Source organism: Lutra lutra, chromosome 11 (genome assembly GCF_902655055.1).
Source record: "Lutra lutra chromosome 11, mLutLut1.2, whole genome shotgun sequence".
NCBI lineage: Eukaryota > Metazoa > Chordata > Mammalia > Carnivora > Mustelidae > Lutra > Lutra lutra.
This window is the reverse complement of record NC_062288.1, coordinates 102823531-102837851: the sequence shown is the minus strand read 5'-3', so window position 1 is coordinate 102837851 and position 14321 is coordinate 102823531. Positions and strand designations below refer to the sequence as shown.

Sequence of the window (14321 nt, the reverse complement as noted above, 5' to 3'; positions counted from 1 at the left end):
CTGGGATGGGGTGGGTGGGGTGGGGAGAGCCATACGTCTGGGTATGACTGCCTGGCGTCCTGAGCTCAGGTGGCCAGACAGTAGGCCCATGGGCTGCGTGGGAGAAGAGTAGCGCCCGAGCCCCCAGGTGGGCAGGGGCCACAGCCACTTGGTTGAGGGACTGGCCTCCTGACTGATGCTTGCTGGTGTCTCCCTTCCTTTGTCTGGAGGAAATCTCTTGCTAGCTTGGTATTTTCTCTGGAGGCCCCAGCAGAGGTGACGTCCACTCCCACCGTGGAGATCCCCGGCACCAGCCTCCAGGGGGACGTCGCTCTGTCACCTCTGTCTTCCCTGCCCGTCCAGGTCCTGTCCCTGGGCGCCGACGTGCTGCCCGAGTACAAGCTACAGGCGCCGCGGATCCACCGCTGGACCATCCTGCACTACAGCCCCTTTAAGGCCGTGTGGGACTGGCTCATCCTGCTGCTGGTCATCTACACGGCCGTCTTCACACCCTACTCGGCTGCCTTCCTGCTGAAGGAGACGGAGGAGGGCCCCCAGGCCCCCGACTGTGGCTACGCCTGCCAGCCCCTGGCCGTGGTGGACTTCATTGTGGACATCATGTTTATCGTGGACATCCTCATCAACTTCCGCACCACCTACGTCAATGCCAATGAGGAGGTGGTCAGCCACCCCGGCCGCATCGCCGTCCACTACTTCAAGGGCTGGTTCCTCATTGACATGGTGGCCGCCATCCCCTTTGACCTGCTCATCTTTGGCTCCGGCTCTGAGGAGGTCGGTTGGCGGGGAGGCAGAGGCTGAGAGGGCACCGGGAGGTGGGGAGGAGGTGGTGGGGCACGGGGAGGTAGTGAGAGAAAGGGGGCCACGGTAGGTGCCCCGGCTAAGCCATGGCCACCACCCCTTTCCCTGGGAGCCACTCGCCAGGAGGAGGTCCAGAGGGGCTGCCTTCTTCTGTCTGTCTGTCCAAAGCAGCCGCCATGTTCAAATCACACAGAAGTGGCCTGGGAACCAGGGGCAATTCTGGCCAGGTGCCTCAGGGTGGCTGTGGGACCCTTCAGAGTCCCCTTCTCAGCAGGGGGACCCCAAGAGCCGTCTCGTCACAGGGCTAGCGCAAGGATTAATGGGACCCTGTGCCGGGCTTAGGGAATGGGGGGTGTTTCGGTCATTAGAAGGTTCTGGGAGGAAGTTTTTGGGGATCTTTCTCTAGTGACCCCAGGGCTGCAGCGCCCCCCGACTCCTCCTTTGCCCCCACACTGAAGGTCTCTCCCCGCCCTGCCCCCGCAGCTGATCGGGCTGCTGAAGACGGCGCGGCTGCTGCGGCTGGTGCGCGTGGCGCGGAAGCTGGACCGCTACTCAGAGTACGGGGCGGCCGTGCTCTTCCTGCTCATGTGCACATTTGCGCTCATCGCGCACTGGCTGGCCTGCATCTGGTATGCCATCGGCAACATGGAGCAGCCGCACATGGACTCCCGCATCGGCTGGCTGCACAACCTGGGGGACCAGATCGGCAAACCCTACAACAGCAGCGGCCTGGGTGGCCCATCCATCAAGGACAAGTACGTCACGGCCCTCTACTTCACCTTCAGCAGCCTCACCAGCGTGGGCTTCGGCAACGTCTCCCCCAACACCAACTCCGAGAAGATCTTCTCCATCTGTGTCATGCTCATTGGCTGTGAGTGTGTCCCTGGGGGTGGGCGGCGGGACAGCGGCAGGTGAGGTAGGGGATTGTGTGGCGCCGAGTCTGGGAGGAGCCTGTGATGGAGGAGAGGGAGATGCCACACGGGCTAGAGCGGGGCCCTGGGACATGAAGGCAGCAGGGACGACCATTGGGGCAAGTTTGGGGCATGTTTGGGGCACAAGGCAGAGCCCCAGGGCGTGTGGACCTGGGCTTCTGCATTTGTGCAGCTCTTGTGTGTGCTCAGGCGGAGATGTGACTGCGTGTGTCCCTGACCCGGGGCAGGGGCGGGCGGGGTCCCTCGGCGCTGATGCCGGCTCACCCCCGCCCCCAGCCCTCATGTACGCCAGCATCTTCGGCAACGTGTCCGCCATCATCCAGAGGCTGTACTCGGGCACCGCCCGCTACCACACGCAGATGCTCCGTGTGCGGGAGTTCATCCGCTTCCACCAGATCCCCAACCCCCTGCGCCAGCGGCTGGAGGAGTATTTCCAGCACGCCTGGTCCTACACCAACGGCATCGATATGAACGCGGTGAGGCCCCGGGCTCTGAGGAGGGCTGGAGGTGGCGGGCTGGAGGGAGCAAGGCCGCAGTGGGACTTCTCTCGGGGCCGGGAGCACCCTTGACAGCAGCATACTCTGCGGTTTGGGGGGTCCCAGTTAACGCTACGAAGGCCCCTGGGAGAGGCTTCTCCTCCTTCCTATGATGGAGCTCGTTTGCCAGAGCTCTCGCCGCGGGGCAGGCCAGAGCAGGCCCCTGCACAGAGGCGAGGCTTTGAAAGCTTCCAACAGCCCCAGGCAGGGATGGGTCTTGACATTTTACCCAAAAAAATGGAGGCTGAGAGCAGCAGGGCGGGTCATCCCCACGGGTGCTTGGCTAGAAGGGTTGGACCCTCTGGTGTTCCTCCCAGGGTCTTGGGCTGGGCGCCCGAAGCTAGGGTGCTGAGCCTGGCCCCCGCCCCCAGGTGCTGAAAGGCTTCCCCGAGTGCCTGCAGGCAGACATCTGTCTGCATCTGAACCGCTCGCTGCTCCAGCACTGCAAACCTTTCCGAGGGGCCACCAAGGGCTGCCTGAGGGCCCTGGCCATGAAGTTCAAGACGACACACGCACCGCCGGGGGACACGCTGGTGCACGCCGGGGACCTGCTCACCGCCCTCTACTTCATCTCCCGGGGCTCCATTGAGATCCTCCGGGGGGACGTCGTCGTGGCCATCCTGGGTATGAGGCTGGGTGCGGGGGGCGGGGGGACCGGGTGCTGGGCTGGAAGGGCCTACCGAGGCCTGAAGAGGTCTGAACTCCCCGAGGGGACGGTTGTTGGGGCTGTGGACCCAGGCCTGCCTGCAGGGACCTTGAGTTCCTTTAATTTGCCAAAGCCTAGGCCCTCCAAGGGGGAGAGGGGAGAGGAGCCCTGCATGGGGTGGGGCTGCTGAACTCTGGGGGTTCTTGGATTCTGTTCCCCCTCAACACTCTTGCTGCCTTTGAAGGTGGGACCAAACCAGTTACTCCTACGTGGGCAGTGGAGGGAGGTTAAGCGTCCGATTTTACTAAGGAAATTTACTAAGTTCCCCACAGACTCATGTGACACAGCCCAGCCTAGCGCTTACCATCTCCAAAGTGAAGGGAGACTTGCCCCTCTTCCCCTCTCTTCCTAACCTTCTGTCCCATCTGTACACAGGGTGGGGGTGCCTGGCGGGGACTCATGCCCTCCGCCTGTCCTTCCCTTGGCCCTGGACAGCTGCGCCTTAGGGCAGAGGCATCACAATGGGCCATACTCGATGTCTATTTCTCAGTTCAGCACGAACACCTGCACTCACTCCGCAGACATCCCAGACACAACTAAAACCAAAGTTTCACTGCGCAACGTGCCGCTCTGTGTGACACATTCTGGGGTTACCTGCTGTGTGTCGTGGTCAGCCGCGCTGTGCTATAAACAAAATGTTGGTCTTGTCCCCCCACTGTGTCAGGGTGTACACTTGAAAACCACCGAGGGCACAGTGATTGGCCAGGAGGGGGTTTAGGACGTGGGGTTTGGAGGGTGGATATGAGATACAAGTGGGCTTAAAACCCAAGGAAGCCAGGACCGAGGGCAGAGTGGGCTTTCCAGGCTGGTCCCGCTGGCTGCTTGCAGTACTGGAAGGCAGGGAGACGCACGCCCTCTCCCCCCGCTCCCCTCGCGCCTCACAAGTCCCGCCTTTGGGCGCAGGTGGGAAGATGGGGCTGGTGGGTGCTTCCCTGGCTGTGGGGGCTGGGGCTGGTGGGTGGGTGCTCAGACTGAGGGGAGGCCCTCAGTCTCCCAGTCCCGGGTAGGAAGGCTGGGAAGACAGGTGCCTTTTGCTTGTGCTGCTGCCCAGGGGCTGAACCCCCACTCTTGGTGGCTTCCAGGGAAGAATGACATCTTTGGAGAGCCTTTAAACCTGTACGCTCGTCCTGGAAAGTCCAATGGTGATGTGCGGGCCCTCACCTACTGCGACCTGCACAAGATCCACCGGGATGACCTGCTGGAGGTGCTGGACATGTACCCTGAGTTCTCTGACCACTTCTGGTCCAGCCTGGAGATCACCTTCAACCTGCGGGACGTGAGTGGGCTGCCCTGAGCACGCTGCACCCTGGTGGCCGCCCCCAACTGCATGACCTCTTCCGGCCTCTTTCCCCGCCTGTCCGATGGTGTCGGAGGTGGAAGTCCCAGCCTCACTCAGCTTTCCTTCTAGGGCAGAGGTGACATCTGTGCCGGGAGCTCCAGGCCCCACTTGCTCTGTTAATGAGGGGGTGTGGGCTGACCCGGGCAAGGCAGATGGGTGCAGAAGGGCGCTGACACTGCTTTCGGTTCCAGACCAACATGATCCCTGGGTCTCCTGGCAGCGGGGAGCTGGAGGGCGGCTTCAACAGACAGCGCAAGCGCAAGCTGTCCTTCCGCAGGCGCACGGACAAGGGTGAGGCGGGGTGGGGCGGGGAGCGGTGGGCGGGGTCCAGGTGAGGTGGAAGCGGGGCGGAGCATGGGGTCAGTCGGTCAGCGTCAACTGCGCCTGGGCTCTGCAGATTTTGCGCCCCTACCTTCAGTGTTCCCCACTCTCACCCCGGTTGCCCAAGCACTGTCCGTTCTCTAATGCCCACTTGAACTGGCACCTCCTCCGAGAAGCCCCCTTCACCCTCCTGGGCGGGGGAGTGCTGGCCTCAGCTTCTTTGGGCCTCAGGTGGCTGGCGCTGCCTTGAACTGATGTTGGGGCGACGAGTCAGTGCAGAGGGGGATGAGGGGCCAGAAACGGGGGTCTCAGAGAGCCCAGCCCATAAGTGCTACTGCCTGTGCTTGGGCAGTCAGCGGTCGGACACGACCCGGTCCTGCTTCCGGGAGCTCTCAGTCCTCTTGAGGTGGGGAAAAGGGCAGAAGAAACAGCCAGGGACAAACCAGGGCGTCCTAGCACAGCCCTCCGCCAGGCCTGCTCGGTCCCCTCCCCTCCCCTCCCCTCCCCTCCCCTTCTGTGCCTCCTTCCTTCTTTGAGGCCTGTTCTCTGTTTCCCACAGACCCGGAACAGCCAGGGGAGGTGTCTGCCTTGGGGCCGGGCCGGGCGGGGGCAGGGCCGAGTAGCCGGGTCCGGCCAGGGGGGCCGTGGGGGGAGAGCCCATCCAGTGGCCCCTCCAGCCCTGAGAGCAGTGAGGATGAGGGCCCAGGCCGCAGCTCCAGCCCCCTCCGCCTGGTGCCCTTCTCCAGCCCCAGGCCCCCCGGAGAGCCGCCGGGTGGGGAGCCCCTGATGGAGGACGGTGAGAAGAGCAGTGACACTTGTAACCCGCTGTCAGGTAGGGTAAGGGCCATCTCGGGTGGGTGGGGCGTGGCAGCTGACCTGGCTCAACCCAGTTCTCTGGCTCCAGGGGCCTTCTCAGGAGTGTCCAACATCTTCAGCTTCTGGGGTGACAGCCGGGGCCGCCAGTACCAGGAACTGCCTCGCTGCCCTGCCCCGACCCCCAGTCTCCTGAACATCCCCCTCTCCAGCCCCTGCCGGAGGTCCCGGGGCGATGTGGAGAGCAGGCTGGATGCCCTTCAGAGGCAGCTCCACAGGTGAGGCTGGCTCCGGTGTCGAGGGGTGGGCTTGGGGGGCTGTGTGTGACTGGTGGGCTCCCTGCAGTGTGACGCGGTGAAGGGAGGGTATGTTCTGTGTGGGCCTTTCTGTGTGTGCGCTGCCTTGACCTTCTCCTTCCATTGGGTGCCGAGACCTGGGCTGCATACCTAGAGAGAGGAGGGAGGCTGGGCTGGACCCACTGGCTGGTCCATAGGGCGGTCCCGAAGTCAGAGCTGCTGGGGTCTCCCCACCCCCGAGAGCCAGAGCACCCTCCTCCTTCTTGCCCCAGGCTGGAGACCAGGCTGAGCGCAGACATGGCCACTGTCCTGCAGCTGCTACAGAGACAGATGACTCTGGTCCCACCTGCCTACAGCGCTGTTACCACCCCCGGGCCCGGTCCCACCTCCGCCTCCTCCCTGCTGCCTGTGAGCCCCGTCCCTACCCTCACCCTGGACTCGCTTTCTCAGGTAAGTTCCAAAGCCCTCCCCCTGCTCAGGGCACCCCGGCCTCGCCTTCTCTGCCCCAGTTCCACCCCAAACCTGCTCTGCTGTCCTTTGGCTCGGCACCGGGCCGCGGCTTCCTCCCGCCCCCATTTCTGCCCTCGTCCCCAATGGCACTCTTGGAGGAAGGCTTCCTCGGGAGCTGTGGGCACAGGGCAAGGCAGGAGAGCCTCCCAAGCCAAAGCCCCCCAAAAGTGGGGCAGAGGAAACCAGTAGGCTGAGAGGTGTCACCTGAATGACCAGATCTACTCAAGGTGTCTGTGTCGTGGCCATGAGGGGTCTCCCGAGGAGGGGGCTGGGTGGACCAGATGCGCTGTGATGGGGCTGCATGCCCGCAGGGTCCGAGCTCCCTGCCGTGACGGGTGCTGCTCAGTTCTGGCTCTGTGGCCAACCAGTAGCTGTCACGCTGGCTGCCTCGCAGGGCTGTCTGGAGGGCGTTGGCTAAGCCCCAGGGTAGCACTTCTGGCCCGCATCTCCTCTCTTCTGCTGGAGTGGGCCTCTATTGCCCTTTGTCCTCTCCTGAGTGGACATGTGTGTTCCCAGTCTTCTGACAAGACAGCTGTGCCTGGGCCCCAAGAAGGGGGCTCTTCTGGCTCCTAGAGGTCGCCTGGGATCTGCTCCCCCCTTCCTCTGGCATCTGCTCCCCCTCCCATATGCTGCCCGCTCCTGTTTGCAGACACCAGGGCCCACGTCAGCAAACGTGCCAGTCTCCCTTCACGTCCTCCCCCGCGGAGATCTCCCAGCACACTCGTCAGCATCCGCAAACCCCTCCCGCCTGCCCTGGCACTCTCCCTGGCCTTCCGAGGCCTGGCTGCCAGCCTGCCTCTGTTTCTAGGTCCCCGAGTTCTTTCTAGATGGGAGGAAGGAGCCTCATTCCTTTTTGTCCCAACTCAGGGCCCTGTATTCTGGGTTGGGTTTGGATTCATCTGCTGTGTTCCTGGGGAAGGGAGTGGCTGCAGCCTGGAGTGCCCCACCTGGGTCACGGATGGCTCCCTGGGCTCCCAGCTGCGCAGCTGGGCTCTTGCCCATGGAGAATGCACTTCTCTGCTTGCAGACTCGGCACCTCCCCTTCATGCTCCACGTGCTGCCCCGTGTGCCTTGGTCCTTCTCCTTGTCCCCTCCAACCCTCTTCTGTCCTCCCCTCCTCTGTCCCTGAATTCTCCTGGTCCTCTCTGCCTCATCCGCGGTCTCCCTCCTCTGCTCATGCTGTGTTTTCTGCAGGTTCCCAGTTCATGGCGTTCGAGGAGCTCCCCCCAGGGGCCCCAGAGCTCCCCCAAGACGGTCCCCCTCGACGCCTCTCCCTGCCGGGCCAGCTGGGGGCCCTCACCTCCCAGCCCCTGCACAGACATGGCTCAGACCCGGGCAGTTAGTGGGGCTGCCCGGTGTGGACACGTGGCTCACCCAGGGTTCAGCGCACTGTCTGGGCCCCTCCCCTCAGAGGCCCTGCCCGGGAGGCCCTGGCCAAGAAAGGGGAGAGGAACGCGAAGGCACAGCCCCTCCCCCAGCCCTCGGGACCATCTCCGCCTGCAGTCCCCTGGGCCCCCACGGGAGGGGCAGGGGCAGGGGACAGGGCCGGACAGTGGATGGGGGTCTGTGGTCTCCCCACTGCCCTGGGGGCATTAGCTGGTCTAACTGCCCGGAGGCACCCGGCCCTGGGCCTTAGCACCTCAGGACTTTTCTGCTATTTACTGCTCTTATTGTTAAGGATAATAATTAAGGATCATATGAATAATTAATGAAGATGCTGATGACCATGAATAATAAATAATTATCCTGAGGAGAGTCATGCAGTGCTGGGAGGGGGAAGGGGGGCCCTTCGGCACATGCTGTATCCCGTGTTCACACTCACACTCGTGTCCGCACGCACACTGGGGTCTTGGGGACTCTGGGTGCACAGCGCCTGCAGGGGCTGTCTGGAGCGTGCACAGAGGGTGTTCAGGGGGCCGATGCGGGTCATCTCCGGGGATTCCTGCATCTCTGAGGCTCTGCTTCCTGTGGCCCTGGATTCAGGATAGCAAAGAACCACCTGTATTGTTTTGAATAGAGAGATCATCTCTAGTGGGATGCCAGGCCTGGGTCCAGCCCCTCAGGGTCATGTTTTGCTGGGTGGCATCCTGGCTCCCAGGGCTGGCCCTGCTGACTGATAACGCGGCCCTACGCTGGCCTGTTGTCTTACACACTTTGTGGGCCCAGCCCACACTGACCCTGACCCGGTGCTGTACTGGTTCCTTCTGACTCACATCCCAACCACCTGACTTAGCCTTATCTTGACCTTAACCCAGACTCACGTGGACGCAGTATAGTTGGGCCCCCATAGCACCCCAGTTCTGGGCACACTGCTTTTCTAGCCCCAGCCAGAGCTCCCCAGGTGTCTGGCTGCAGATGGGCCCTACCCCAGTCACGGTAGTCTCCTGAGCACCTGTGATCTTGGCCACAGACTTGCTGCCTAGACAGGGTGGAATTTTTTGAGTGGCTCATTGCCGTTAGTGGGGGAGCCAGTCACAATGTACATCCCAGGGCCAGTGAAGGGTTGCGCGCGCACACACACACACACACACACACTCGTGTGCTGCTGGGCTTGAGAGGACACAGCCTCTTGGAGCCGCGGCTGGCCGTGGACCATGGCGGCACCTGCTGGCCAGCAGGAGGAGCCGAGGGGCAGTGGCCAGCTCTGTTTATAGGCAACAGTGCTGCGGCAGGCCTCTGGAGCTGACGGAGCGGTTTTCCTACTCAACCCCCACAACTCCTGACCCTGGCAGTGGGTTTGTTAATTGGCTTTAAAATCAAATGTGGCTGTTCTCAATGCCCGTGGCTGGGGTGGGGTGGCGATGGGAGCAGAGACCCCAGTCTCTGAGCAGCTCGGAGGATTCTTGCTGTGCCCAGAGCAGGTCGGAGAGCAGGGAGAGGATCTCCCTCTGTCTAGGTGACTCTGCCCCAGGGTCCTGGCTCCCCTCCTGGGATCTGCCACACATGCTCATCACTTGGGTGGTCACACACAGGACTTCCTGGTGGGTTGATGTATGCGATGTAGGGGGTGGGGGTGGGGGATGGTGGGGATGGGGCAGAGACAGACCCAAGCAGAGGTGACCCTGAGGTTGCCGCTGAGAAGTGATGTGCAGACAACTCAGTGCCCCTGGCACACCGGGTCCGTGTGAGCTGGGCCAAGGGCCGGTGCTCAGATGTTGGCCCCATCCTTGTTACCGTCTGCCTTTGGCCTTAGCGTATCCTTGTCCGGGAGCTCAGCTACGGTTCACACCACTCTGCCCCGGTGCGGGGGTGGAGGCTGGGGGAGCCTGGGAGAGGGGCTGGGGCCATCCCAGTGAGTCAGGGCTGGTGCTGGTGGGCGCCTGGTGGGGAGGGAGCACCATGCCAGTCCCTGCAGTTGGCCACCGGCCGCATGTGGACTTTGGCGCTTGTCTGCGATGAAAGCACATGGATGTCCTGGGGGGTCAGTCTGCTCAGTCTGTACGGGGTTGCTGCAAGGGTGGCTCGGATGCCCCATGCCAGGTCCCCGCCGGCCGCCAGCAGCTGAGGTTCTAGGGTGGGTGGAGGACAATATTTACTGGATCATTCTACCAGTCCAGGTGCAGCTAGGTGCTTGGTCCGTGTGACATTTAACCCTCAGAGGTAGGAGTAATTATTCCAAGTGGGAAGATGAAGACTCAGCATGGGCAGTGACTGGCGGGTGCTCACATCGCTGATGGGTGACCGCACAACTTCAGACTGCTTGGGAGGAGTGACAGTGACCCTCCAGGCAACACACTGGGACTGACCCTCACTGGCCGCAGGATGCAGGCTCAAACCTGGGCCGTGTGGGTCCTGAAAGGCAGGCAGGGCTGCTGTGACTGGGAGTGGCACCACAGTCTGGGAGCCTTGCAGGGAGACACCCCCAACTCCCATTCCTAGTCTGCTCTGCCCCTCCCCGCTCCGGGCCGGGTGACAGCCCCCTCCTCCTGCCAGGCCCGGATCATGGTCTGCCCGATGCACATGAGTAATGCTATAAACTACAGCTGTACCTGTAGCCCCGAAGGTCAAGTTTTTGGGCAGGGTCTGCCCAAAGCAGAAGGCGGCCATGACCACCCGTAGTGGGGCCCTGGGTCCAGACTGGCTGCACCTTACGGGGTCCTTGTTGCATCCCTGAGACCTGAGGGTTCTCAGGTGGTGTGGGAGAGGGGTGGTGCAGCTCTAGCTCCTGTCTTCTAGCTGGGAGTACAGCCTAACGGCAGGCTACGGCCCTCCGGGGGGCCACCCTTGCTCTCTGCATCACCCACTCTTTTTTTTTTTTTGCCCACTCTTTTAATGTCCATCTCATCTAATTTGTTATTTTATTTATTTATTTATTTATTTAATTTTGTAGAAACCATCAGTATATATGCTTTGGAAGGGAGATGAAGGGCCATCCCAGCCTGGGAGCCTGGTAAAAGGGCGCTTTAGGGGAATCATTCCTGGAGCCCAGAAAGGGAGACAAGAAGGAGGCACGGGGACCACTGTGCAGCCCCCTCTGCACACTAGGCTGTTCCTCTCCTGGCCTGAAGCGGTAGATAGGGAGCAGCATGGGCGTGGGGCCTGTTCATTCTGTGGGGCCTAGAACAGTACCTTGCACTGGGATGTGCTGTGTTTCCTGAATGGATGGATGGACAGACAGACGGATGGACTGATGGATGGACGGATGGATGGACGGACGGATGGATGGATGGACGGGTGGATGGACGGATGGATGGATGAATACAAACACTGCCCTCCTCCCAGGGACAGAGACCCTTCGGCTGGATAGGCAGGGGCTGGGGAAGGCCTCCCATGATTGGCAGAAGCAGAAGGAAGGGATCTTCCCAGGGCTCTTCTCTTACCTTGCACCCTCCCCGTCACCAAGTTCTCCCCCATGCCAGTCCTCATGTCTGCTCAACACACCTCTGTGGCAACTGCACACTGCCCTAGACCCATTCTCTGGTTTCCCCTGTCACCTGGGCTCCCAGAGCCACAAGGACTTTGGTGGAGGGAAAGGCAAAGGTGAGGGTGAAGTCACCTTCTCTCCTGCAGAGCCGGGCTCCCAAGTGTTGGGGATTTGTGGTCCTGAGCTGAGGGTTCTTCCAAACCGAGAGGACCAGAGGGGTGGGGTTGGGGCAGGAAGAGGCTGCGGTGGACAAGGAAAATGATCTGGACAGGAAGGCAGGCAGCAGGGCTTGGAGCTGGAGTGTAGTCAGGGGTTGGGATAGGACCTGATGACAGCATGGGACCAGGCTGCCTCCCCCCACTTCCACCTCTGCACCTGAAGGTCCAGGAGCTGAGTGGGGCCCTGATGGTGTCCTCGCCTGGGAACGCAGCCACTGCTCAGGGTCCAGGTGCAAGCTTGGCCCTGCACCTGTCCTTACCTGGATTCTCGGCCCTTCTCAGCCCAGACAGGGGCAGCTCTCACATTTCATGAACACATAAGAGTAACTGATACTCACCGAGTGTGTCCTTAGTGGTGAGTGTTATTCCCACAGCCTGAAACCAAAGCCCAAGAGGCTGAAGTCACTTGCCAGACATCAGCAGCTTCAGACTGGTGTGGGAGTGTGGACCCACGGGGCCAAGCTTCCACCTGCTGGTTTAACTCTTGGGCACATTGCTGCCCTTGCTCTAGGGACAGTGGCTAGGAGACCTTTGCAAGAGTCTGGGATTCTGAGAAACTTCTCTCTCCTGCAGACTTGTGTAGCTTCTCCTTTGTCTGGAGGGCCCTTTGTTTGGTGAATTCCTGCTGGTCCTCAGGTGATTCTTGTAAGAAACGCTTGGATCACCCCCTCCCTGGATCTGGGGGCTCCCCTGTGCCACTCCAGCATCCTCTGCTCTCCCTATCCTCCCCACCCCTGACCCTGAACTGCCAGATCTGGGGGTCTTATTGCCTCTGTGCTACACTGTGTCCCTGTCTGTTTCCCTCCAGCTCCAAGCACAGTGGCTCTCCCAGAGCAGGCACTGAACTATTTCCTAAAGGAACATATCTGGATTTGGGTAGTGATTAGCAGTAAAATCCTTAACATCAAAAGGGTCGCCGTGCTTGACTCTAGGGAGTTGTGTCTTCCAGGCTTGAGGCATGAGGGGTGAGCAAGCGGCCCAGGGTTTCTGGCCCTCCTTGAATCTCTCCTGCTATGAGCAGACGTGGATCTGGTACCCCGGAGGTGGCCCTAAGGGCCTGCGTTATTTACATCTTCCTCCTCATTGTCTTGGCTCAACTCAACACTTGGGGTTGGGGCCCTACTCTGAGTTACAATTAGAGACCTTGTCTTGTGCCCTCTGGAGCTGGAATCCCTACTGGTGGGCATCTCAGGGCATCTCTGGACATCCCGGGGTGGCCGCTGCTCACCAGGGCTTTGGGGAATCCCTGCTCTGCTTCCCAGTACCACCCTCTTGGGTGCCATGTCCCCAGCCTGTCCAAACCTTCAGAGGAAGCCATATAGCCTGGCTGACTTTTCTAGGGTCTGTTCTCTGCAGGGCTGGGGAGAAGGAGGCCTGATGTCAGGCCCTTTCTGCCACTCGCTTGCCCATGATGCATCAGCAGATGGACCAGAGTGGGCCCAGACCCTAAAGGGAGAGATGGCCTGTTTGCCTCCAGGACACAAGGTCCTTAGTCCTTTCCAGACTCGCCTGCCCTTATACTTCCCCTACTCTGTGCCTGACACTCCAGCCACATGAGATCCGGTCCTGCTAACTATGCTCATGTTCTCCCTGCATTTGCTCCATCCTTCCCTCTTCTTAGAAAGCAAACTCCGTTGTTCCTGGTCTGGGGAAATCCATCCATCCTTTAAGTACTATCTCAGATGTTGCCTCCTGCAGGACACGTCTCTGGGCTTCTCTGTGGATCTAAGCTTCTGTGTAGCTCTGGCCTCAGACCTGTGTTAGAGTCCCCACCACACTGCACCTGTTGTTTTGGCTCTTTTCCGAAAGGGGATGGGCTGAGTATTGGTCATCTTTACATCTCTCCAAGACACCTCCCTCATGGTCCTGGGGAGACTTTGCGGGCACTTTGACAACATGTCTTATTCCCAGTGTCCAGTTTCCAACTGGCCTCTGTGTATCAGGCTCCCACTAGTGCTCTCTGTGTGCCTGCCCATTAGTCCTCTGATGGTCAAGGCTGAGGGAGGGTCCTCTTAGGGCTTTTCAGTTCCAACTTTGGATCTGTGGGATACATATTTCCCCCAAGTGGTGGACAGTCCCTTGGGAACTGGAAAGTACTCAGTCTGGCTGCTCAGGTGAGACCTTACCTGCTTGTATGGTAAGAGGCGTCTTCCTCAGTGTCCTGCTGGTCTCACCACATAGGGACCATACTATCTAGCTCAAGTCCTCAAAAATACTGAAACAAATTCGAAGCACAGAAACTTCTAAGGTGATTATTTTGAGACACTTTTATTTTTTTTTCGTTTTTTAATAAAGTTAACATATAATGTATTATTTGCCCCAGGGGTACAGGTCTGTGAATCATCAGTCTTACACAATTCATAGCACACACCATAGCACATACTCTCCCCAATGTCCATAACCCAGCCACCCCATCCCTACCCCCTTCACGCCCCAGCAACCCTTAGCTTGTTTCCTGAGATTAAGAGTCTTTTATGGTTTGTCTCCCTCCCAATCCCATCTTGTTTCATTTTTTCCCTCCCACCCCCGACGAACCCCTGCCCTGTCTCTCAGATTCTTCATATCGGAGAGATCATATGATAATTGTCTTTCTCTGATTGACTTATTTAGCTCACCATAATATCCTCTAGTTCCATCCATGTCGTTGCAAATGGCAAGATTTCATTTCTTTCGATGGCTGCATAGTATTCCATTGTATAAATACACCACATCTTCTTTATCCATTCTTCTGTTGATGGACATCCATGTTCTTTCCATAGTTTGGCTACTGTGGACATTGCTGCTATAAACATTTGGGTGCACGTGCCCCTTCAGATCACTACATTTGTATCTTTAGGGTAAATACCCAGTAGTGCTATTGCTGGGTCATAGGGTAGCTCTATTTTCAACTTTTTGAGGAACCTCCATACTGTTTTCCAGAGTGGCTGCACCAGCTTGCATTCCCACCAACAGCATAGGAGGGTTCCCTTTTCTCTGCATCCTCACCAA

General features: G+C 59.8%; 1 protein-coding gene across 5 annotated transcripts in view; it reads left to right on the top strand.

Moving 5' to 3' along the window:
- Positions 1-8001, top strand: part of KCNH2 (potassium voltage-gated channel subfamily H member 2) — a 32220-nt gene extending 24219 nt beyond the window's left edge. For 4 of the 5 annotated variants that reach the window (XM_047695880.1, XM_047695882.1, XM_047695881.1 and 1 more), the window contains 10 exons: positions 343-771; positions 1282-1669; positions 2007-2206; positions 2638-2890; positions 4055-4248; positions 4503-4602; positions 5192-5464; positions 5537-5723; positions 6014-6193; positions 7447-8001. In XM_047695880.1, coding sequence (XP_047551836.1) covers positions 343-771; positions 1282-1669; positions 2007-2206; positions 2638-2890; positions 4055-4248; positions 4503-4602; positions 5192-5464; positions 5537-5723; positions 6014-6193; positions 7447-7594 — 2352 coding nt within the window. In that variant the 3' untranslated portion in view covers positions 7595-8001. The remainder of the gene's footprint in view (positions 1-342; positions 772-1281; positions 1670-2006; positions 2207-2637; positions 2891-4054; positions 4249-4502; positions 4603-5191; positions 5465-5536; positions 5724-6013; positions 6194-7446) is intronic. The other variant, XR_007121638.1, reaches the window with a different exon arrangement.
- Positions 8002-14321: the final 6320 nt, after the last annotated feature.